Source organism: Lepus europaeus, chromosome 21 (assembly GCF_033115175.1).
Source record: "Lepus europaeus isolate LE1 chromosome 21, mLepTim1.pri, whole genome shotgun sequence".
Taxonomy (NCBI): domain Eukaryota; kingdom Metazoa; phylum Chordata; class Mammalia; order Lagomorpha; family Leporidae; genus Lepus; species Lepus europaeus.
The window spans coordinates 1079453-1101161 of record NC_084847.1 but is presented as its reverse complement, the minus strand read 5'-3'; the positions used below and the strand labels follow the sequence as shown (position 1 = coordinate 1101161).

At 67.7% G+C, this 21709-nt stretch overlaps 3 protein-coding genes across 4 annotated transcripts in view; 2 read left to right on the top strand and 1 right to left on the bottom strand.

Moving 5' to 3' along the window:
- HAGH (hydroxyacylglutathione hydrolase) overlaps positions 1–4471 on the top strand; it is a 13390-nt gene extending 8919 nt beyond the window's left edge. The window contains 3 exon segments of the mRNA XM_062180293.1: positions 4022–4101; positions 4221–4282; positions 4285–4471. Of these exon segments, the coding sequence (XP_062036277.1) occupies positions 4022–4101; positions 4221–4282; positions 4285–4319 (177 nt within the window). The 3' untranslated portion in view covers positions 4320–4471.
- Positions 46–18859, bottom strand: LOC133750665 (uncharacterized). Of its 2 annotated transcripts, XR_009864720.1 has the most exons (4): positions 18133–18859; positions 17030–17927; positions 16815–16944; positions 46–2056 (listed from the first exon to the last, which is right to left on the bottom strand). XR_009864720.1 is itself a non-coding variant. In XM_062180292.1 (2 exons), exons 1-2 carry the CDS (start codon positions 18175–18177, stop codon positions 17043–17045), a joined length of 930 nt encoding a protein of 309 aa, XP_062036276.1. In that variant the 5' UTR covers positions 18178–18858; the 3' UTR covers positions 16999–17042. The 2 variants fall into 2 exon arrangements, 1 of the variants encoding a protein (XP_062036276.1); XM_062180292.1 differs by lacking the exons at positions 46–2056; positions 16815–16944 and having other exon boundaries at positions 16999–17927; positions 18133–18858.
- IGFALS (insulin like growth factor binding protein acid labile subunit) lies at positions 18836–21709 on the top strand. The gene is made up of 2 exons (XM_062180288.1): positions 18836–18949; positions 19759–21709. The coding sequence occupies exons 1-2, from the start codon at positions 18934–18936 to the stop codon at positions 21558–21560; spliced, it is 1818 nt and encodes a 605-aa protein (XP_062036272.1). The 5' UTR covers positions 18836–18933; the 3' UTR covers positions 21561–21709.

The window sequence follows — 21709 nt, the reverse complement described above, 5'->3', positions numbered from 1 at the left end:
CCGGCACTCGCGCTGGGTGCCAACCCATCGCTCCACCATGCCGGCCCTCCCAGTAGTTGGATCACTTTTTAAAATGTTTTTTAAAGATTTTATTTATTTGAGAGACAGAGTTGCAGAGAGAGGTAGAGACAGAGAGAGAGGTCTTCCTTCTGCTGGTTCGCTCCCCAGATGGCCACAATGGCCAGAGCTGGGCCGATCTGAAGCCAGGAGCCAGGAGCTTCTTCCGGTCTCACGCAGGTGCAGGGGCCTGGAGAGGTGAGGGGGAGGCGGCACACCTGTTCCTGCATTCCGGAGCGTTTACAGCGAGTGGGTGTCGAGTTCGTCAAATACATGGGTCAGTGTTAAATGTGAAATCGACTTTGCTCTCTGGATAAACCTTAGTCATCATGTAGCAGTCTTCTTATATATTGTGTTTCTAGTTTGTTCATTGGGAGTGTTGGTTTGTAGTTATTTTCTTAGAAATACATTTTTAAAATTGAGAGGCAGAAGGCTGGCGCTGCGGCTCACTAGTCTAATCCTCCTCTAGAATCCACTGGGTTCTAGTCCCAGTCGGGGCGCCGGATCCTGTCCCGGTTGCCCCTCTTCCAGGCCAGCTCTCTGCTGTGGCCCGGGAAGGCAGTGGAGGATGGCCCAAGTGCTTGGGCCCTGCACCCCATGGGAGACCAGGAGAAGCACCTGGCTCCTGGCTTCGGATCAGCGCGGTGCGCCGGCCGCAGCGGCCATTGGAGGGTGAACCAATGGCAAAGGAAGACCTTTCTCTCTGTCTCTCTCACTGTCCACTCTGCCTGTCAACAAATTTGAGAGGCAGAGAGAGAGGGCCTCCCCACATCCTGTGCAGATGCCCACAAAGGCTGGGCCAGGGCCTAGTGGGGTCCAGGAGCTCCATCCTGGCCTCCCACACGGGTGGCAGGGGCCCAGCCACGTGGGCCATCGTGTGCTGCCTCCCGGGGGTGTTCCCTGGGAGCTGGGCCGGAAGTGGAGCTGCAGTGTGGAGGCCTGAGCCTGCGGTGCCAGTGTCAGCCCCCAAATATTTCTAATTTTGAAGACGTCAAGTATGTTAGTTTTTTTGTAGATGGTCTGTGAAATCTTTGCTTATCCAAGGTAAAAACATTTTCTCCTGTGTTTTCCTTGAAGTTTTATAGTTAACCTTTTTTTTTTTAAGATTTATTTATTTGAAGTTCAGAGTTACAAAGAGGGAGAAGGAGAGATGGAGAGAGAGGAAGGTCGGTCTCCATCCGCTGGTTCACTCCGCAGATGGCTGCAACAACCAGAACTGCGCCGACCGAAAGCCAGGTGCAGGGCCCAAGGACTCGGGCCATCCTCTGCTGCTTTCCCAGGCCACAGCAGAGAGCTGGATGGGAAGTGGAGCAGCCGGGACTCTAACTGGCGCCCACATGGGATGCTGGCGCTGCAGGCGGCAGCTTTACCCACTGTAGGTTAACCTTTTTAAAAAAGTATTTATTTGAGTTACGGGGAGGGGGGCACTTCCATCTGCTGGTCGATCCCTAGGTGGTGGTGGTGGGGCGGTGGGGAGCCAGGCCAAAGCCAGGAGTCCCCTGGGGGTGGCAGGGGCCCGGTGCCGGTCTCTTGCTCTGGAGCTGCTCTGGGTCTGCTCGGCCCCCCGCACGCCCCCCACAGGACCTGCTTTGTCATCTCTGCTATCTTCAGGCTGAAGTAGGCGTAGTGTTTGTCATCTTTGGTATGTGAGTTGTATTTGTGTTAAAATTTGGCCTTTTCAAAATTTTATGAGGGCCGGTGCTGTGGCTCAACAGGCTAATCCTCCACCTAGTGGCGCCGGCACCCCGGGGTTCTAGTCCCGGTCGGGGCGCCGAATTCTGTCCTGGTTGCTCCTCTTCCAGGCCAGCTCTCTGCTGTGGCCCGGGAGTGCAGTGGAGGATGGCCCCAGTGCTTGGGCCCTGCACCCGCATGGGAGACCAGGAGGAGGCACCTGGCTCCTGGCTTTGGATCAGCGCAGTGCGCCGGCCGCAGCGGCCATTGGAGGGTGAACCAACGGCAAAGGAAGACCTTTCTGTCTCTCTCTCACTGTCCACTCTGCCTGTCAAAAAAAAAAAAAAAATTATGAGAACCTCCACTCACTGAAAAGTGGAAGGAACTTCTACAAGTAACATTCTCATTCTGTCTGTCCCTCTCTGTCTCCCTCTCTCATTCTGTCTGTCCCTCTCTGTCTCCCTCTCTCATTCTGTCTGTCCCTCTCTGTCTCCCTCTCTCATTCTGTCTGTCCCTCTCTGTCTCCCTCTCTCATTCTGTCTGTCCCTCTCTCTCTCCCTCTCTCATTCTGTCTGTCCCTCTCTGTCTCCCTCTCTCATTCTGTCTGTCCCTCTCTCTCTCCCTCTCTTTCTGTCTGTCCCTCTCTGTCTCTCTCTCCCTCTTTCTCTCTGGTGCTGTCTGTCCATGTCTCTCTCCCTCTCTCTCTCTGTCTCCCCCCCCGCCCAGTGCTGTCTGTCCATCTCTCTCTCTCTCTCCCTCTCTCTGGTGCTGTCTGTCTGTCCATCTCTCCCCCCCCACTCTGGTGCTGTCTGTCCATCTCTCCCCCCCCCTCCAGTGCTTTCTGTATGTCCATCTCTCCCATCTCCCCCCTCCCCGCTGCCATTTGTCCTTCCCTCTCTGTCCATCTCTCTCCGGTGCTGTGTGTCCATCTGTCTCTCTCCCTCTCTCTGGTGCCGTCTATCCATCTCTCCCCCCCCTCCAGTGCTGTCTGTATGTCCATCTCTCCCATCTCTCCCCCCCCCACCGCTGCCATTTGTCCTTCCCTCTCTGTCCATCTCTCTCCGGTGCTGTGTGTCCATCTGTCTCTCTCCCTCTCTCTGGTGCCGTCTATCCATCTCTCCCCCCCCTCCAGTGCTGTCTGTATGTCCATCTCTCCCATCTCTCCCCCCCACCGCTGCCATTTGTCCTTCCCTCTCTGTCCATCTCTCTCCGGTGCTGTGTGTCCATCTGTCTCTCCCTCTCTCTGGTGCCGTCTGTCCATCTCTCCCCCCGACCCGGTGCCGTCTGTCCTTCCCTGTCTTTGTCCTAGCAGGTGTTGAGTGTCCTGTGGACGCTGCCCCTCATCAACTGTGCTGTGTGGGGCCTTTTCTTTCTGCTTCTGTGGGGAAAACAGCAACGTTAATATGTCTTTAAGAAATTAAAACAATCTTTTAAAAAGTTACTCGGGGGCCGGCGCTGTGGCTCAGCAGATTAAAGCCGTGGTCTGCAGTGCCAGCATCCCATGGGGGCGCCTGTTCGGGTCCTGGCTTCTGATCCAGCTCCCTGCTACTGTGCCTGGGAGAGCAGCCGAGTGCTTGGGCCCCTGCTTCCACATGGGAGACCTAGAGAAAGCTCCTGGCTCTGGCCTCGCCTGGGGCTGGCCGTTGTGGCCATTGGGGGAGTGAACCAGCGGATGGGAGATCGATCTCTCTTTCCTCCTCTGTCTCTCCAGTAAGTTAAAAAAATTTTGAAAGGCAGAGGGACTGAAACAGAGAAAGCTCCCCGAATCCCTGCCAAGAGCCGGGCCCCCAACACAGGTGCCAGCGCCTGCCCCCGGGCCCTGGGGCCTCCTCGGGCTCTGCTGGGAGTCACCTTCCCTCCTCAGAGGGGAGGAAGACTTTCAGGGGAAAGGAGGAATGGGGTTCTCACCAGGTCAGCAGTGACCTTGGGCCCTGCTGGTCAGCGTGAGTGCTGGCCCCAGGCCTCCTGGGGAGCCTGGCAGTAGAGGGGCTGCATGGAGACCCCCACGTGTCCCCCTGCCCCCAGAGTCTGTGGGAACTTGGCGCTGGCCGGTGGCTGAGCGTGCGTCTTCTCAGTGGGGCCCAGCCTGTCCCCGTCCGAGCGGCTGCCCAGGCACTTCCCTCAACGGGGCAGCTGCCGGCCCTGCACCTGCTCGGCCACACACCTGGCAACAGGGGAAGCAAGCTGTGTCTCCGCGCCTCTCCAAGGTGGCAGGGGGGCGCTGCTCTGCCCTTGCGAGCTCGGGGCCGGCCCCCCCAGGTTCCCCCTCAGTTCCGTGTTGGTTTCTGTGCAGGACAAGTACGGCAGCGGGGAGCCCACGGTGCCGTCCACCATCGCCGAGGAGTTCACCTACAACCCGTTCATGCGCGTGAGGTAGGCGGGCCGGGGGCGAGGCCCCCGTCCTCGAGGGCGGGGCGGCCCGGAGCCCAGGAGCTGTCCCAGGGCAGAGGGGAGAGCGCCTGTGCGGCCTGCAGCCTGGCCCTCGCCCGCAGGGAGAAGACAGTGCAGCAGCACGCGGGCGAGACCGACCCGGTGACCACCATGCGGGCCATCCGCAGGAGAAGGACCAGTTCAAGGTGCCCCGCGACTGAGGCCCCGCAGGGCCAGTGGGGCCGTAGGTAATCCAGTCCCGCAGGAACCTGCCTCGGGTTGATTTTAAGTTAATCTTGGAGCCCTCTGCTGTTATCAAATGTTCTAATGGATATTTATGAGAGAGAAAGTTTAAAGAGTATTTATCCAGTCACTGTGTGCGGACTGTGCCTTACCCTGGTCTGGAGCTGCGCTGTGCAGGGGAGAGCAGCCCCCCACCCCCCACCCCCACTGCTCCCTCTGCCCCTTGCGCCGCCAGGGCGTCTGCGCTCCGTGGGCCCCTCCCCACCTGGGCTGGGCCGAGCCCTGCTCCTGTGTCACGTGTGGGGGAACACTCAGCTGAGCCCTCTGTCCAGGCCGGGGCTCCCAGGCTGCTGGCACGGCACAGTGCCCACCTCACAGCCCTGGGCGCGCTGCTCACCCACTGCACTGCCCCCACTGCCCCCCCCCCCCCCAGGCACGGCTCCCCACCCACTGCGCCCCCCAGGCACGGCTCCCACCCACTGCCCCCCCCAGGCACGGCTCCCACCCACTGCCCCCCCCCCGCCCCACACGGCTCCCACCCACTGCCCCCCCCAGGCACGGCTCCCATCCACTGCCCCCCCCAGGCACGGCTCCCACCCACTGCGCCCCCCCAGGCACGGCTCCCACCCACTGCCCCCCCGCCCCACACGGCTCCCACCCACTGCGCCCCCCCAGGCACGGCTCCCACCCACTGCCCCCCCCCCCAGGCACGGCTCCCACCCACTGCCCCCCCCAGGCACGGCTCCCATCCACTGCCCCCCCCAGGCACGGCTCCCACCCACTGCCCCCCCCGCCCCCACACGGCTCCCACCCACTGCGCCCCCCAGGCACGGCTCCCACCCACTGCCCCCCCCCAGGCACGGCTCCCACCCACTGCGCCCCCCAGGCACGGCTCCCACCCACTGCCCCCCCCCAGGCACGGCTCCCACCCACTGCCCCCCCCAGGCACGGCTCCCACCCACTGCCCCCCCCGCCCCCCCCACCCCCCCGCCCCCCCCACTGCCCCCCCCCGCCCCACACAGCTCCCACCCACTGCCCCCCCCAGGCACGGCTCTCACCCACTGCCCCCCCCCAGGCACAGCTCCCACCCGGCCCCCCGCCCCACACGGCTCCCACCCACTGCCCCCCCCGCCCCACACAGCTCCCGTTCCGTGGCTCACCCGCTGTCTCAGCACAGCCTCCCCCAGGGCTCAAGGACTTGAGCGGGGACCCCCACCCGGGTGAGGCAGGTCCCAGGAGGCCCGTGTAAGCCAACAATAACTCAGAGCCACAGTCCTGCTTCCGACCCAGCGCCAGGTCCCGGGCTAGTGCCTGGGCCCCTGCGCCCACGTGGGAGACCCCAGGGGGTTCCAGGCGCCCGGCCGGGCTGTGGAAGTCAGACAGTGTCTGCCACTCTGCCTGGGACTCAGTGAATCTTCACAAGGCCAGGCTGAGGGGACCGGGAGACGGCACAGGCGCCCCAGGGAGACGGGAGAGGGACGGCACTGCGGAGTCGTGGGCTCATCCCTGCCACCCCTGCGTGTGCGGGGCGGGGGCTGCTCCCGCCCCTCCGTGTGTGTGTGTGTGTGGGGGTGCTCGGCCCCTCCGTGTGTGTGTGTGTGTCTCACTCTGTGTGTGTGTGGGGGGTGCTCCGCCCCTCCGTGTGTGTGTGTGTGTGTGTGGCTCACTCTGTGTGTGTGTGTGTGGGGTGCTCAGCCCCTCCGTGTGTGTGTGTGGGGGGGGTGCTCGGCCCCTCCATGTGTGTGTGTGGGGGGGTGCTCGGCCCCTCCGTGTGTGTGTGTGTGGGGGGCTCACTCTGTGTGTGCGGGGCGGGGGCTGCTCCACCCCTCCGTGTGTGTGTGTGTGGGGGGTGCTCAGCCCCTCCGTGTGTGTGTGTGTGGGGGGGTGCTCAGCCCCTCCGTGTGTGTGTGTGTGGGGGGGTGCTCGGCCCCTCCGTGTGTGTGTGTGTGGCTCACTCTGTGTGTGTGTGGGGGGGTGCTCAGCCCCTCCGTGTGTGTGTGTGTGGCTCACTCTGTGTGTGTGTGTGGCTCACTCTGTGTGTGTGTGTGGGGGGGGTGCTCGGCCCCTCCGTGTGTGTGTGTGGGGGGGTGCTCAGCCCCTCCGTGTGTGTGTGTGTGTGGGGGGGTGCTCGGCCCCTCCGTGTGTGTGTGTGTGGCTCACTCTGTCACTCTGTGTGTGTGGGGGGGGGGTGCTCGGCCCCTCAGTGTGTGTGTGTGTGTGTGTGTGGCTCACTCTGTGTGTGTGTGGGGGGGTTGCTCGGCCCCTCCGTGTGTGTGTGTGTGTGTGTGGCTCACTCTGTGTGTGTGTGTATGGGTGCTCCACCCCTCCGTGTGTGTGTGGGGGGGGGGTTGCTCGGCCCCTCCGTGTGTGTGTGTGTGTGTGGCTCACTCTGTGTGTGTGGGGGGGTGCTTGGCCCCTCTGTGTGTGTGTGTGTGGGGGGGTGCTTGGCCCCTCCGTGTGTGTGTGTGTGTGGGGGTGCTTGGCCCCTCCGTGTGTGTGTGTGTGGGGGGGCTCACTCTGTGTGTGTGTGTGGGGTGCTCGGCCCCTCCGTGTGTGCGTGGGGGGTGCTCGGCCCCTCCGTGTGTGTGTGTGTGTGTGTGTGTGTGTGGCTCACTCTGTGTGTGTGTGGGGGTGCTCGGCCCCTCCGTGTGTGTGTGTGTGTGTGGCTCACTCTGTGTGTGTGGGGGGGGTGCTCGGCCCCCACCCAGGCACCAGCATGCACAGTGGCCGTGCCTTCCGGAGGAGGGCGCATCTGAATACCACACAGCATCTCGGGACCACTCACAAACACCTGGCCAGTTCCTTTCTCAAGTGCTGGTTACACTGTATCTTTGAGGAGTGGCAACAAAACAGTCTATTTCTATAACAAATCAGATAAAGCAGACAAACTCCCAGGAAGACAAATGACTCAAGGTCTCAACAGCCCAGCCAAATGACTCAAGGTCTCAACAGCCCAGCGCCAGTTAACAGTGGGACAGCTTCCCGCGAAGGGGCCCCCAGTGCCCCAGTGCAGCAGGGAGGGGGAACCTCCCCACGCGCCTCCCAGGCGCCCATCGGTGCCCCAAGGGCAGGTGCACTCCCGGCCCAGCACCGGGGGGCTGGCACCGTGGTGGGGCGGGTGCAGCTGCTGCCTGCAGGGCCAGGGTCACGTCCTCGCTGCTCCACTTCCGATCCAGCTCCCTGCCTGTGGCCTGGGAAGGCGGCGAAACATGGCCCCCACGGGCGAGACCCAGATGAAGCTCCTGGCTTCAGCCTGGCCCAGCCCGGGTCGTTGAAGACGTTTGGGAGTGAACAAGCAGACGGAAGACTGGCCTCGGCCTCCTCCCTCCCCCAGCTCTGCCTTCCAGTAAGTAAATGCTGAACAGGGACCCCGAGAGCCTCGCAGGAGGAGCAGGCACGGGACAGCCTGGCAGGAACAGCCGTGCCCCCCAGTGACCCTCTCTCAGAGGGCCGGCGTCTCAGCGGGCTGCCCCTTCCCTCACACCAGCCTCCGACTCCCCTCCCACTTTCGCACTGGACCCGCCCCAAACACCCCGATAATCGGAGGCCCTCGAGGGCACCCCTGTACAAGCTGACTTCCGGACCTCTCCCTGCATCCCGGGCCTGGGTACAGCAGAACCCATGCTGCCTCCGTGAGCGGGGACAAGGGGTCCACGCCCCCTCAGGCCCCACCCAGGGGGAGAAAGGGCAGTGGGGTGCAGGGAGAAAGCCCTCAGGCGCTCCCGAGGGTCCCAGCCAGGCACACGAGCCTACGGCATCCCCGACACCGCCGACACCCCAGTGAAGGGAAGGCCGGTCCACACACAGCAAACGGGCACAGCGTGCAGGATCACGCACCTCACCATGGGGAGGGGGCCGCGGTAACGTGTCCCCCCGCCCAGGGCAACACAAGCCCCGTGCTGGGGCACAACAGGTGAAGTGGCCGCCCGCAGCACCAGCACAGGGCGCCGGTCCAGCTCCCTGCTGCTGCCTTGGGGACAGCAGAAGATGGCCCGCGCTCCCGGCCCTGCCACCGGCAGACCCAGAGGAAGCTCCTGGCTCTCGTGGCCACCTGGGGAGGGAACCAGCGGATGGAAGGTATCCCTACTTTCAAATAAATACATAAAAAAGTCTTTTAAAAGTTTATGATAACACGAAGAACCTCAAGGGGCGAAGGCAGTTAGAGGCCAAAGTCCCGGTACTGAGAGCAGAGCACGGCGATGCCCCAGGACCACTCTGTGGGGGTGGGGGCGGTCAGAGGGAAGTGAGCTTGGATGGAAGGAAGACGCGGGAGAAACCTGGGGCCTGGGCCTCAGCGTCAGAACACGAGCTACGAGAGAGGCGCTAGCCAACTGACTTCAGGGAGAGAGCCAAGGACTGGGGGAGACATGCCCCCCCGCCCCAGGGAGGGAGCCAAGGACTGGGGGAGACGTGCCCCACCCCGGGAGGAAGCCAAGGACTGGGGCAGACGTGCCCCCCCGCCCCAGGGAGGGAGCCAAGGACTGGGGCAGACGTGCCCCCCCAGGGAGGGAGCCAAGGACTGGGGCAGACGTGCCCCCCCAGGGAGGGAGCCAAGGACTGAGGGAGACGTGCCCCCCAGGGAGGGAGCCAAGGACTGGGGCAGACGTGCCCCCCCAGGGAGGAAGCCAAGGACTGGGGCAGACGTGCCACCCCAGGGAGGAAGCCAAGGACTGGGGGAGACGTGCCCCCCCAGGGAGGGAGCCAAGGACTGGGGCAGACGTGCCCCCCCACCCCAGGGAGGGAGCCAAGGACTGGGGTAGACGTCCCCACTCGGGAGGGAGCCAAGGACTGGGGCAGACGTGCCCCCCCAGGGAGGGAGCCAAGGACTGGGGCAGACGTGCCCCTCCGCCCCAGGGAGGGAACCAAGGACTGGGGGAGACGTGCCCCCCCTGGGAGGGAGCCAAGGACTGGGGGAGACGTGCCCCCCCGCCCCAGGGAGGGAGCCAAGGACTGGGGGAGACGTGCCCCCCCGCCCCAGGGAGGGAACCAAGGACTGGGGAGACGTGCCCCCCCCGGGAGGAAGCCAAGGATTGGGGCAGACGTGCCCCCCCAGGGAGGAAGCCAAGGACTGGGGCAGACGTGCCCCCCCCGGGAGGGAGCCAAGGACTGGGGGAGACGTGCCCCCCCAGGGAGGGAGCCAAGGACTGGGGCAGACGTGCCCCCCCGCCCCAGGGAGGGAGCCAAGGACTGGGGCAGACGTGCCCCCCCGCCCCAGGGAGGAAGCCAAGGACTGGGGCAACGTGCACCCCCAGGGAGGGAGCCAAGGACTGGGGGAGACGTGCCCCCCCCGGGAGGAAGCCAAGGATTGGGGCAGACGTGCCCCCCCAGGGAGGAAGCCAAGGACTGGGGCAGACGTGCCCCCCCCGGGAGGGAGCCAAGGACTGGGGGAGACGTGCCCCCCCAGGGAGGGAGCCAAGGACTGGGGCAGACGTGCCCCCCCGCCCCAGGGAGGGAGCCAAGGACTGGGGCAGACGTGCCCCCCCGCCCCAGGGAGGGAGCCAAGGAGTGGGGGAGACGTGCCCCCCCAGGGAGGGAGCCAAGGACTGGGGGAGACGTGCCCCCCCGCCCCAGGGAGGGAGCCAAGGACTGGGGCAGACGTGCCCCCCCGCCCCAGGAGGAAGCCAAGGACTGGGGCAACGTGCACCCCCAGGGAGGGAGCCAAGGACTGGGGGAGACGTGCCCCCCCGCCCCAGGGAGGGAGCCAAGGAGTGGGGGAGACGTGCCCCCCCGCCCAGGGAGGGAGCCAAGGAGTGGGGCAGACGTGCCCCCCCGCCCCAGGGAGGGAACCAAGGACTGGGGGAGACGTGCCCCCCCAGGGAGGGAGCCAAGGACTGGGGCAGACGTGCCCCCCCAGGGAGGGAGCCAAGGACTGGGGGAGACGTGCCCCCCCGCCCCAGGGAGGGAACCAAGGACTGGGGCAGACGTGCCCCCCCAGGGAGGGAGCCAAGGACTGGGGCAGACGTGCCCCCCCAGGGAGGGAGCCAAGGACTGGGGCAGAAGTGCCCCCCAGGGAGGGAGCCAAGGACTGGGGGAGACGTGCCCCCCCAGGGAGGGAGCCAAGGACTGGGGCAGACGTGCCCCCCCGCCCCAGGGAGGGAGCCAAGGACTGGGGCAGACGTGCCCCCCCGCCCCAGGGAGGGAACCAAGGACTGGGGCAGACGTGCCCCCCCAGGGAGGGAGCCAAGGACTGGGGCAGACGTGCCCCCCCAGGGAGGGAGCCAAGGACTGGGGCAGAAGTGCCCCCCCAGGGAGGGAGCCAAGGACTGGGGAGACGTGCCCCACCCCGGGAGGAAGCCAAGGACTGGGGCAGACGTGCCCCCCGCCCCAGGGAGGGAGCCAAGGACTGGGGGAGACGTGCCCCACCCCGGGAGGAAGCCAAGGACTGGGGCAGACGTGCCCCCCGCCCCAGGGAGGGAGCCAAGGACTGGGGGAGACGTGCCCCCCAGGGAGGGAGCCAAGGACTGGGGCAGACGTGCCCCCCCAGGGAGGGAGCCAAGGACTGAGGGAGACGTGCCCCCCAGGGAGGGAACCAAGGACTGGGGCAGACGTGCCCCCCCAGGGAGGAAGCCAAGGACTGGGGCAGACGTGCCCCCCCACCCCAGGGAGGGAGCCAAGGACTGGGGTAGACGTCCCACTCGGGAGGGAGCCAAGGACTGGGGCAGACGTGCCCCCCCAGGGAGGGAGCCAAGGACTGGGCAGACGTGCCCCCCCGCCCCAGGGAGGGAACCAAGGACTGGGGGAGACGTGCCCCCCCAGAGAGGGAGTCAAGGACTGGGGGAGACGTGCCCCCCCGCCCCAGGGAGGGAACCAAGGACTGGGGAGACGTGCCCCCCCCGGGAGGAAGCCAAGGATTGGGGCAGACGTGCCCCCCAGGGAGGAAGCCAAGGACTGGGGCAGACGTGCCCCCCCCGGGAGGGAGCCAAGGACTGGGGCAGACGTGCCCCCCCAGGGAGGAAGCCAAGGACTGGGGCAGACGTGCCCCCCCCGGGAGGGAGCCAAGGACTGGGGCAGACGTGCCACCCCAGGGAGGGAGCCAAGGACTGGGGGAGACGTGCCCCCCCAGAGAGGGAGCCAAGGACTGGGGCAGACGTGCCCCCCCGCCCCAGGGAGGGAGCCAAGGATTGGGGCAGACGTGCCCCCCCGCCCCAGGGAGGGAGCCAAGGACTGGGGGAGACGTGCCCCCCGCCCCAGGGAGGGAACCAAGGACTGGGGCAGACGTGCCCCCCCAGGGAGGGAGCCAAGGACTGGGGCAGACGTGCCCCCCCAGGGAGGGAGCCAAGGACTGGGGCAGAAGTGCCCCCCCAGGGAGGGAGCCAAGGACTGGGGGAGACGTGCCCCCCCGCCCCAGGGAGGAAGCCAAGGACTGGGGCAGACGTGCCACCCCAGGGAGGGAGCCAAGGACTGGGGAGACGTGCCCCCCCGCCCCAGGGAGGAAGCCAAGGACTCGGGTAGACGTGCCCCCCAGGGAGGGAGCCAAGGACTGGGGAGACGTGCCCCCCAGGGAGGGAGCCAAGGACTGGGGAAGACGTGCCCCCCCAGGGAGGAAGCCAAGGAGTGGGGGAGACGTGCCCCCCCGCCCCAGGGAGGGAGCCAAGGACTGGGGCAGACGTGCCCCCCCAGGGAGGGAGCCAAGGACTGGGGGAGACGTGCCCCCCCAGGGAGGGAGCCAAGGACTGGGGGAGACGTGCCCCCCCGCCCCAGGGAGGAAGCCAAGGACTGGGGCAGACGTGCCACCCCAGGGAGGGAGCCAAGGACTGGGGGAGACGTGCCCCCCCGCCCCAGGGAGGAAGCCAAGGACTCGGGTAGACGTGCCCCCCAGGGAGGGAGCCAAGGACTGGGGGAGACGTGCCCCCCCAGGGAGGGAGCCAAGGACTGGGGCAGACGTGCCCCCCCGCCCCAGGGAGGAAGCCAAGGACTGGGGCAGACGTGCCCCCCAGGGAGGGAGCCAGGACTGGGCAGACGTGCCCCCCCAGGGAGGGAGCCAAGGACTGGGGGAGACGTGCCCCCCCAGAGAGGGAGTCAAGGACTGGGGGAGACGTGCCCCCCCGCCCCAGGGAGGAAGCCAAGGACTGGGGCAGACGTGCCCCCCCGCCCCAGGGAGGGAGCCAAGGACTGGGGCAGACGTCCCCATCCCGGGAGGAAGCCAAGGACTGGGCAGACGTGCCCCCCCCCGGGAAGAAGCCAAGGACTCGGGGAGACGTGCCCCCTGGGAGGAAGCCAAGGACGGGGGAGACGTGCCCCCCTGCCCAGGGAGGAAGCCAAGGACTGGGGGAGACGTGCCCCCCCAGGGAGGGAGCCAAGGACTGGGGGAGACGTGCCCCCCCGCCCCAGGGAGGGAGCCAAGGACTGGGGGAGACGTGCCCCCCCAGGGAGGGAGCCAAGGACTGGGCAGACGTGCCCCCCCGCCCCAGGGAGGAAGCCAAGGACTGGGGCAGACGTGCCCCCCAGGGAGGAAGCCAAGGACTGGGCAGACGTGCCACCCAGGGAGGGAGCCAAGGACTGGGGGAGACGTGCCCCCCCAGAGAGGGAGCCAAGGACTGGGGCAGACGTGCCCCCCCGCGCCAGGGAGGGAGCCAAGGAGTGGGGGAGACGTGCCCCCCCGCCCCAGGGAGGGAGCCAAGGACTGGGGCAGACGTGCCCCCCCAGGGAGGGAGCCAAGGACTGGGGCAGACGTGCCCCCCCAGGGAGGGAGCCAAGGACTGGGGGAGACGTGCCCCCCCAGAGAGGGAGTCAAGGACTGGGGGAGACGTGCCCCCCCGCCCCAGGGAGGAAGCCAAGGACTGGGGCAGACGTGCCCCCCAGGGAGGGAGCCAAGGACTGGGGCAGACGTGCCCCCCCAGGGAGGGAGCCAAGGACTGAGGGAGACGTGCCCCCTGGGAGGAAGCCAAGGACTGGGGCAGACGTGCCCCCCCCCGGGAAGAAGCCAAGGACTCGGGGAGACGTGCCCCCCTGGGAGGAAGCCAAGGACGGGGGAGACGTGCCCCCCTGGGAGGAAGCCAAGGACGGGGGAGACGTGCCCCCTGCCCAGGGAGGAAGCCAAGGACTGGGGGAGACGTGCCCCCCCAGGGAGGGAGCCAAGGACTGGGGGAGACGTGCCCCCCCGCCCCAGGGAGGGAGCCAAGGACTGGGGGAGACGTGCCCCCCCAGGGAGGGAGCCAAGGACTGGGGCAGACGTGCCCCCCCGCCCCAGGGAGGAAGCCAAGGACTGGGGCAGACGTGCCCCCCCAGGGAGGAAGCCAAGGACTGGGGCAGACGTGCCCCCCCAGGGAGGAGCCAAGGACTGGGGGAGACGTGCCCCCCTGCCCAGGGAGGGAGCCAAGGAGTGGGGCAGACGTGCCCCCCCGCCCCAGGGAGGGAGCCAAGGACTGGGGGAGACGTGCCCCCCCAGGGAGGGAGCCAAGGACTGGGGGAGACGTGCCCCCCCGCCCCAGGGAGGAAGCCAAGGACTCGGGTAGACGTGCCCCCCCAGGGAGGGAGCCAAGGACTGGGGGAGACGTGCCCCCCCAGAGAGGGAGCCAAGGACTGGGGCAGACGTGCCCCCCCGCCCCAGGGAGGAAGCCAAGGACTGGGGCAGACGTGCCCCCCCAGGGAGGGAGCCAAGGACTGGGGCAGACGTGCCCCCCCAGGGAGGGAGCCAAGGACTGGGGAGACGTGCCCACCCCGGGAGGGAGCCAAGGACTGGGGCAGACGTGCCCCCCCGCCCGAGGGAGGGAGCCAAGGACTGGGGCAGACGTCCCCATCCCGGGAGGAAGCCAAGGACTGGGGCAGACGTGCCCCCCCGCCCCAGGGAGGAAGCCAAGGACTGGGGCAGACGTGCCCCCCCCCCGGGAAGAAGCCAAGGACTCGGGGAGACGTGCCCCCCTGGGAGGAAGCCAAGGACAGGGGAGACGTGCCCCCCCGCCCCAGGGAGGGAGCCAAGGATGGGGGAGACGTGCCCCCCAAGGAGGGAGCCAAGGACTGGGGGAGACGTGCCCCCCTGCCCAGGGAGGGAGCCAAGGAGTGGGGGCAGACGTGCCCCCCCGCCCCAGGGAGGGAGCCAAGGACTGGGGCAGACGTGCCCCCCCAGGGAGGGAGCCAAGGACTGGGGCAGACGTGCCCCCCCAGGGAGGGAGCCAAGGACTGGGGGAGACGTGCCCCCCGCCCCATTGAGGAAGCCAAGGACTGGGGCAGACGTGCCCCCCCGCCCCAGGGAGGAAGCCAAGGACTGGGGCAGACATGCCCCCCCAGGGAGGAAGCCAAGGACTGGGGCAGACGTGCCCCCCCGCCCCAGGGAGGGAGCCAAGGACTGGGGCAGACGTGCCCCCCCAGGGAGGGAGCCAAGGACTGGGGCAGACGTGCCCCCCCAGGGAGGGAGCCAAGGACTGGGGGAGACGTGCCCCCCCGCCCCAGGGAGGAAGCCAAGGACTGGGGCAGATGTGCCCCCCCCGGGAGGAAGCCAAGGACTGGGGGAGACGTGCCCCCCCCGGGAGGAAGCCAAGGACTCGGGGAGACGTGCCCCCCCCCGGGAGGAAGCCAAGGACTCGGGGAGACGTGCCCCCCCCGGGAGGAAGCCAAGGACTGGGGGAGATGTGCCCCCCCTCGGGAGGAAGCCAAGGACTGGGGCAGACGTGCCCCCCCCCGGGAGGAAGCCAAGGACTCGGGGAGACGTGCCCCCCCCGGGAGGAAGCCAAGGACTGGGGGAGATGTGCCCCCCCTCGGGAGGGAGCCAAGGACTCGGGGAGACGTGCCCCCCCGCCCCAGGGAGGGAGCCAAGGACTCGGGGAGACGTGCCCCCCCGCCCCAGGGAGGGAGCCAAGGACTGGGGGAGACGTGCCCCCCCCGGGAGGAAGCCAAGGACTGGGGGAGACGTGCCCCCCCCCGGGAGGGAGCCAAGGACTGGGGGAGACGTGCCCCCCAGGGAGGGAGCCTAGGACTCGGGGAGACGTGCGCCCCTGCCCCTGCCCCCAGTCTCTCCAACATGAACACAAACAGCCAGCACAGACCCACAGAAAGCTGTCAGAGCAAAGCCAACCATCACAATGGTGTGTGTGTGTGTGTGTGTGTGTGAGAAACGCCAGCAGGACACTGGAGAGCCTGGGCTCCCTGGGGTCAGAGGTGAGGCTCGTGTTGGGCCCCATCACCCACTGCTTGGAGTTCCCAGCTGCCATCCTTAGCCCTGGCTGTGGCATTTGGGGTGTGAACAGCGGGGAGGCCGCCCACCGGGGCTGCTCTGTGAGGCCATCCAGCCGCTCTGCGAACAGTTCTGGGAAAGGCCCGGTACCGGGGCAGGCGCGTGGCACCCTGTACCGCAGAGCCTGCGTGGGCAATGCCGCCGGTGACGGAGGCGTCACGTATCTGAGCTCCGGCTCCAGTCCCGGCTGCTCCACTTCCTGTCGAGCCCAGGAAAGCAGCAGCGGACGGCCCAGGTCCTTGGGCCCTGCGCCCATGTGGGAGACCTGGAAGCAGCTCCTGGCTCCTGGCTTCAGCCTGGCCCCGGCCATTGTGGCCAACTGGGAAGTGAACCAGGGGATGGAGGCCCTCTCTGCCTCTGCCTCCCTGCTCACTCGCTCTTAAAAAGAAAAACAGCACCCGTGATACGCAGAGATGTGATTATAAAATGTAACAAGACCAAACAAAACCACGCTCACACACAGAGCCGTAGACAACGGCACGGTGGCGGTGACCACAGGACAGCATCGCACGCCCAGACCCTCCCCCGCCCCTTGAGGACCCAGCAGGGCTGGCCCTGCGTGGTCGCACAGCTGCTTTTTTTGTTGTTGTTTGTTTGTTTGTTTTATAGGCAGAGTGGACAGTGAGAGAGACAGAGAGAAAGGTCTTCCTTTGCCATTGGCTCACCCCACAGTGGCCACTGCAGCCGGTGCACCATGCTGATCCAAAGCCAGGAGCCAGGTGCTTCTCCTGGTCTCCCATGGGGTGCAGGGCCCAAGCACTTGGGCCACCCTCCACTGCACTCCCTGGCCACAGCAGAGAGCTGGCCTGGAAGAGGAGCAACCGGGACAGGATTGGTGCCCCGACCGGGACTAGAACCCGGGGTGCCGGCGCCGCAGGTGGAGAATTAGCCTAGTGAGCCGCGGCGCCGGCCACCACAGCTGCTTTACAGAAAGAATGGCAGTGCTGGGGGCGGGCACAGTGGCTGCTCCACTTCCAATCCAGCTTCCTGCTGGTGCGCCTGGGAGGCAGCAGGGCGGCCCCAGTCCCTGGGTCCTGCCACCCACGTGGGAGACCCAGGCGGAGTTCCTGCCCCCTGGCTCCAGCCTGGAGCAGCATCTGGGGAGGGAACCCACAGAGGGAAGCCCCCATCTCTCCTGTCACTCCACTCCAGCAAGAACATTCTAGAAAGCAGCTCATGAGCTAGCCCCGTCACCCAACGCCTCTCCTTCCAGAAGACAGTTTCAGTGTACACAACAACGCAGCCAGGGCAGAAAGAGCCCATGGACTAAAGAGAACCACGCACGGCAAGCGTGGTGGCGTACCTGGTTGGGCGGCTGCCTGCAGCGCTGGCATCCGGGTGGGCACGTCCGTAACCCGCTGCTCCAGCGCTTGGGTCCCTGCACCCGCGTGAGAACCAGAGGCTCCTGGCTTAGGCCCGGCCGGCGCAGCCACCTGAGGAGTGAACAGGGGGTGAAGATCTGTCTCTCCCTCCCTCCCTCCCTCCCTCCGACGTTCAGATACAGAAATCTCTTAAAACCTCCACGGTGCCGTCACGCAAAATGTGGAACCCCAGGAAAGGACCTGGAACACAGGTGCAAGAGCCCAGCAGTCGTCCCAGACGTGCACACTCGGCACGGCACGGCACGGCCGGGGTGCCCTCGGCAGGCGCGGGGCTGGCCCCAGCTGCTGCCCACACTCCCCAGCAGTCTCTCAAGTGGCCCCGAGTGTGCCCAGCGCCCTGGGGAGCCATCCAGGCAGGTCGTCGCCCACACAGCCCGCGGAGCCGCAGACGGGAGGGGGCGTCCGTGCCCACAGGACCCGGAGGTAGCGTGTGACAAAGGCGAGGGAAGAAACTGCAAACCGTGGCGCTGCCCGTCCTTCCGGCTGGCGCTTGAGGAAGCCGGCTCAATGTGACGCTCAGGGGACACCGGAGAACACGGTGCCGCCCACACGGCCTGAACCACGACCAGGCCACACGCACCAAGGGCCCGTGCTGGGACATCTGCTGTCTCCCCAGGAACCGAAGCTGTCATGCCTCCACCTCGGGTCCTGGGATGGGACAGCCCCCCATAACCTCCCGGAACCGCACCAGCCCCGCGCCTACACGCAACACCCTTGCCCCAACCCTCGCAGCCAAGGGGGCCACGCCACAGGAGACCAGACCCAGAGCCCCCTGCATCACACTCTGAGATGCCAGACGCTTGTCTGGGGAGCCCCCCCACAGGGCCCTGTCCGGAGGGGGACCCACAGCCTACCTGGGGGTCCTGAGGGCAGGTCCTGGCCGCAGCCCAGTCTCCGCCCACGCCGGGAGGGGCCCTCCCGAGCCGGAGGCCCGGCCTGCTGAGGCTGCACTTTGCTGTGTACACGGCCCTGCCGCCAGGGTGTGGACTTTCCCCCGTGGATCTATAATTCTCAGAAGAAGAGCTGAAAACGACCTAGAGAGCCATCAGAGTTCAGTGGGGCCAAGGCCACGAAGCCTGTCCCAGCCTCCCAGCGGGGGACCCCCGAGGGCCATGCTGCGGAGCTGTGGGCGGGACTGGTGGCCCAGGGCCTGGCCCCTCACTCTCTGACAGGGCACAGGGCCTGGCAGGACCGGGGGTGGAGTGGGAGCCCCGGAGCAGCCTCCTCCCCCTGCCTGACCTGTGGTGACCTCTGGCCAGGCACCAGGACCCGCTCCAGCCTCATGCGTGGGACAGGTGACCACAGGGTGCAGCAGGGCCCTTGCCGGAGCCTTGGAGGGCAGCGAGGGGCCGCCAGAGGCCACGCCCGGAGCCAGGCTGCCCTCACTCTTGGCCGGGGCACAGCACGGGGACAGCAAACACTAAGTGGCCAGTGGCCCTGCCAGGCATTCCTAGAAGAGACTCTGGGGGAGGGGCAGTGGCTGAGGTCACTGGGGAGGCCAAGGCTGCGTCTGGAAGCCAGAGCGGCAGAGCCCTCCTCACTCTGTTAGGAAAGCACGGGGCTGGGGGTGCAGGCGGGCAGGAGCGAATATGGCACTCCTTACCCCCACCACAGCTATCTGCCCAGGGCAGGGCCATCAGGCCCCCGGGCTGCGGCAAGTGGGTGGGAGCCAGTACAGCACACAGGTCCCAGGCTCCATGGGCCCCAGGCCTCCGAGGGTCGCATGAGGGGGCATCCCTGCTCCCACCTGCCTGCCCCAGCCCTGCCAGGGACACGGCGACAACCCACTGGCCCCCAGAGCCATGCCACAGGCCAGCCTGGACGCTACAGAAAGCTCTGGGGTGGGGCTCGCTCCCCTGAACCACCTGCACCTGGGGGAGCAGGTGCTGCTGCCCGGCACGAGGGGGTTAACGGCTGGGGACGGGGGAGGGCTGGCGGGATGGGGGCCGGCCGGGCAGTGGGGAGAGCCAGAGGGCAGGCGCCCGCCCCGCAGACGCCCTCGCTCGCTCGCGCCTGCCTTCAGCCTGCTCTGCACACGGGATGGCCCCGAGGACAGGTGAGGTGGCAGGGAGGCCCTGTGGGCAGCCGGCCCGTGGCTCCCAGCCCAGGGAGCGCCGTGCAGGCTGCAGGGAGTGGGGGACACAGTCCCAGCCGACCCCCGGGGATCCCCACCCTCTCTTGCTCCCGACCCCAGGACCAGGCGAAGACGGAGCCAGTCCCTGGCCATGATGGGTACAGAGCTGGGGGCCCAGATGCGCCTGACCCACACACCACGGCCATGCCAGTCCCCTCCCCACTGCAGCTCCCCTTGGGACCAGGCCCTGGTCGGGAGAGCGCACCCCACTCTCCACCTTCCCTGGGTGCCCTCCTGACGCTGGGGCTGGCGCTGCAGGGCCCCTGCACCCACACTGTCACAGCAGAGGGGCAGTGGGTAGGGACGACGCCAGCACAGGCCGACCCGTGCCCAAGCACCTGGGCCTGGGGCTACCTGCTGAGGGTCTGGGGTCGCCAGGAACCGGCAGGCCTGGGTGCAGGTGGCAACGTGGGGGGCAGGCAGGTGCATGCCCCCCGTACGCCCAAGGATCCCAAGGGCAGGCGACCACAGCTGGCGGCCGAGCGGACTCCCCTTCCTCAGCCTGGCCTGGGCGAGTGTCTCCGGTTGAGACGCTGGCGTCCCGGGCCAGGGTCATGAAGTTGGGGAGCCCTCAGTGTTCTCTGGAGACAGGGCCCGCCACCTGCTGGTCCCATGGGGGGAAAGTGCAGCTGGCTGTCCTGCAGCCCTGGCTCAGGTGCACTCTGCCGGAGGCCTGGGGTGGCGCCTCCCCAGAGACCCCTTTGTGCCTCCCCAAACCCCTGTCCCCATAGGCAGCCTGGCCCTGGTGGTGCTGCTCGTCTCCTGGGCGGCTCTGGACCCCTGCAGCCTGGAGGGAGCCGAGCCCCAGCCACCGCCAGGGGACGCCGAGGCCCCGCCATGCCCGGCTGTGTGCACCTGCAGCCACGGGGAGGACGCGGGCGAGCTCACCGTCTTCTGCAGCTCCAGGAACCTCACGCAGCTGCCCCAGGGCATCCCCGACAGCACCCGGGCCCTGTGGCTGGACGGGAACAACCTGTCCTCCGTGCCCGCGGCCGCCTTCCGCAACCTCTCCAGCCTGGACCTCCTCAACCTGCAGGGCAGCCGGCTGGGCAGCCTGGAGCCACAGGCACTGCTCGGGCTGCGGAGCCTGCGCCACCTGCGGCTGGGCCGCAACCGGCTGCGCAGCCTGGGCGCCCACACGCTCACGCACACGCCCGCGCTGGCCTCGCTCAGCCTCGCCCACAACCTCCTGGGCCGGCTGGAGGACGGCCTCTTCCGGGGCCTGGCCCGCCTCTGGGACCTCGACCTCGGCTGGAACGGCCTGGCGGTGCTGCCCGATGCCGCCTTCCAGGGCCTGGGGAACCTGCGCGAGCTGGTGTTGGCCGGCAACAGGCTGGCCTACCTGCAGCCGGCGCTCTTCTGCGGCCTGGCCGAGCTGCGGGCGCTGGACCTGAGCAGGAACGCGCTGCGGAGCGTCAAGGCCAACGTCTTCACGCAGCTGCCGCGGCTGCAGAAGCTCTACCTGGACCGCAACGCCATCAGCGCCGTGGCCCCGGGCGCCTTCCTGGGCATGAAGGCGCTGCGCTGGCTCGACCTGTCCCACAACCGCCTGGCCGGCCTCCTGGAGGACACCTTCCCGGGCCTGCTGGGCCTGCGCGTGCTGCGCCTGGCGCACAATGCCATCGCCGGCCTGCGGCCCGGCACCTTCAAGGACCTGCACTTCCTGGAGGAGCTGCGGCTGGGCCACAACCACATCCGGCAGCTGGCGGAGAAGACGTTCCAGGGCCTGGGGCAGCTCGAGGTGCTGGCGCTCAACGACAACCACATCCAGGAGCTGGCGCCGGGGGCCTTCCTCGGCCTCGCCAACGCGGCCGTGGTGAACCTCTCCGGCAACGGGCTGCGGAGCCTCCCGGAGCAGGCCTTCCGGGGCCTGGGCAGGCTGCACAGCCTGCACCTGGAGGGCAGCAGCCTGGGCCGCGTGCGGCCGCGCGCCTTCGCCGGCCTCTCGGGGCTGCGCCGGCTCTTCCTCGGGGGCAGCGGCATCACGGCCATGGACGAGCAGAGCCTGTGGGGGCTGCCCGAGCTGCGGGAGCTCGACCTCACCGCCAACCAGCTCACGCACCTGCCCGGCCGGCTCTTCCAGGGCCTGGGCAAGCTCGAGTACCTGCTGCTCGCCCGCAACCGGCTGTCGGCGCTGCCGGCCGAGGCCCTGGGCCCCCTGAGCAGGGCCTTCTGGCTGGACGTGTCGCACAACCGCCTCGAGGCGCTGGCCGACGGCCTCCTGGTGCCGCTGGTGCAGCTGCGCTACCTGAACCTCAGGAACAACTCCCTGCGCACCTTCGCGCCGCAGCCCCCGGGCCTGGAGCGCCTGTGGCTGGAGGGCAACCCCTGGGACTGCCGCTGCCCCCTGCAGGCGCTGTGGGGCCTGGCCCTGCGCAGCCCGGCCGTGGTGCCGCGCTTCGTGCAGGCCGCGTGCGAGGGAGACTGCCAGGCCCCCGTCTACACCTACAACAACATCACCTGCGCCAGCCCCGCCAGCGTTGCGGGCCTCGACCTGCGGGACCTCCCGGAGGCCCACTTCGCTCACTGCTGACCAGGCCAGGGGTCGGGAGGGTCCCTCACCCTTCCCGGCACACTGGGGCTCTGCTGGCGTGGGCTCAGAAGGGTAGGGTGGGGCGGGGCCCCAGGGCCCCAAGGCCCAGCCAGCAGGTGTTACCAATTAAAGCAAACCAGTAACTCGTG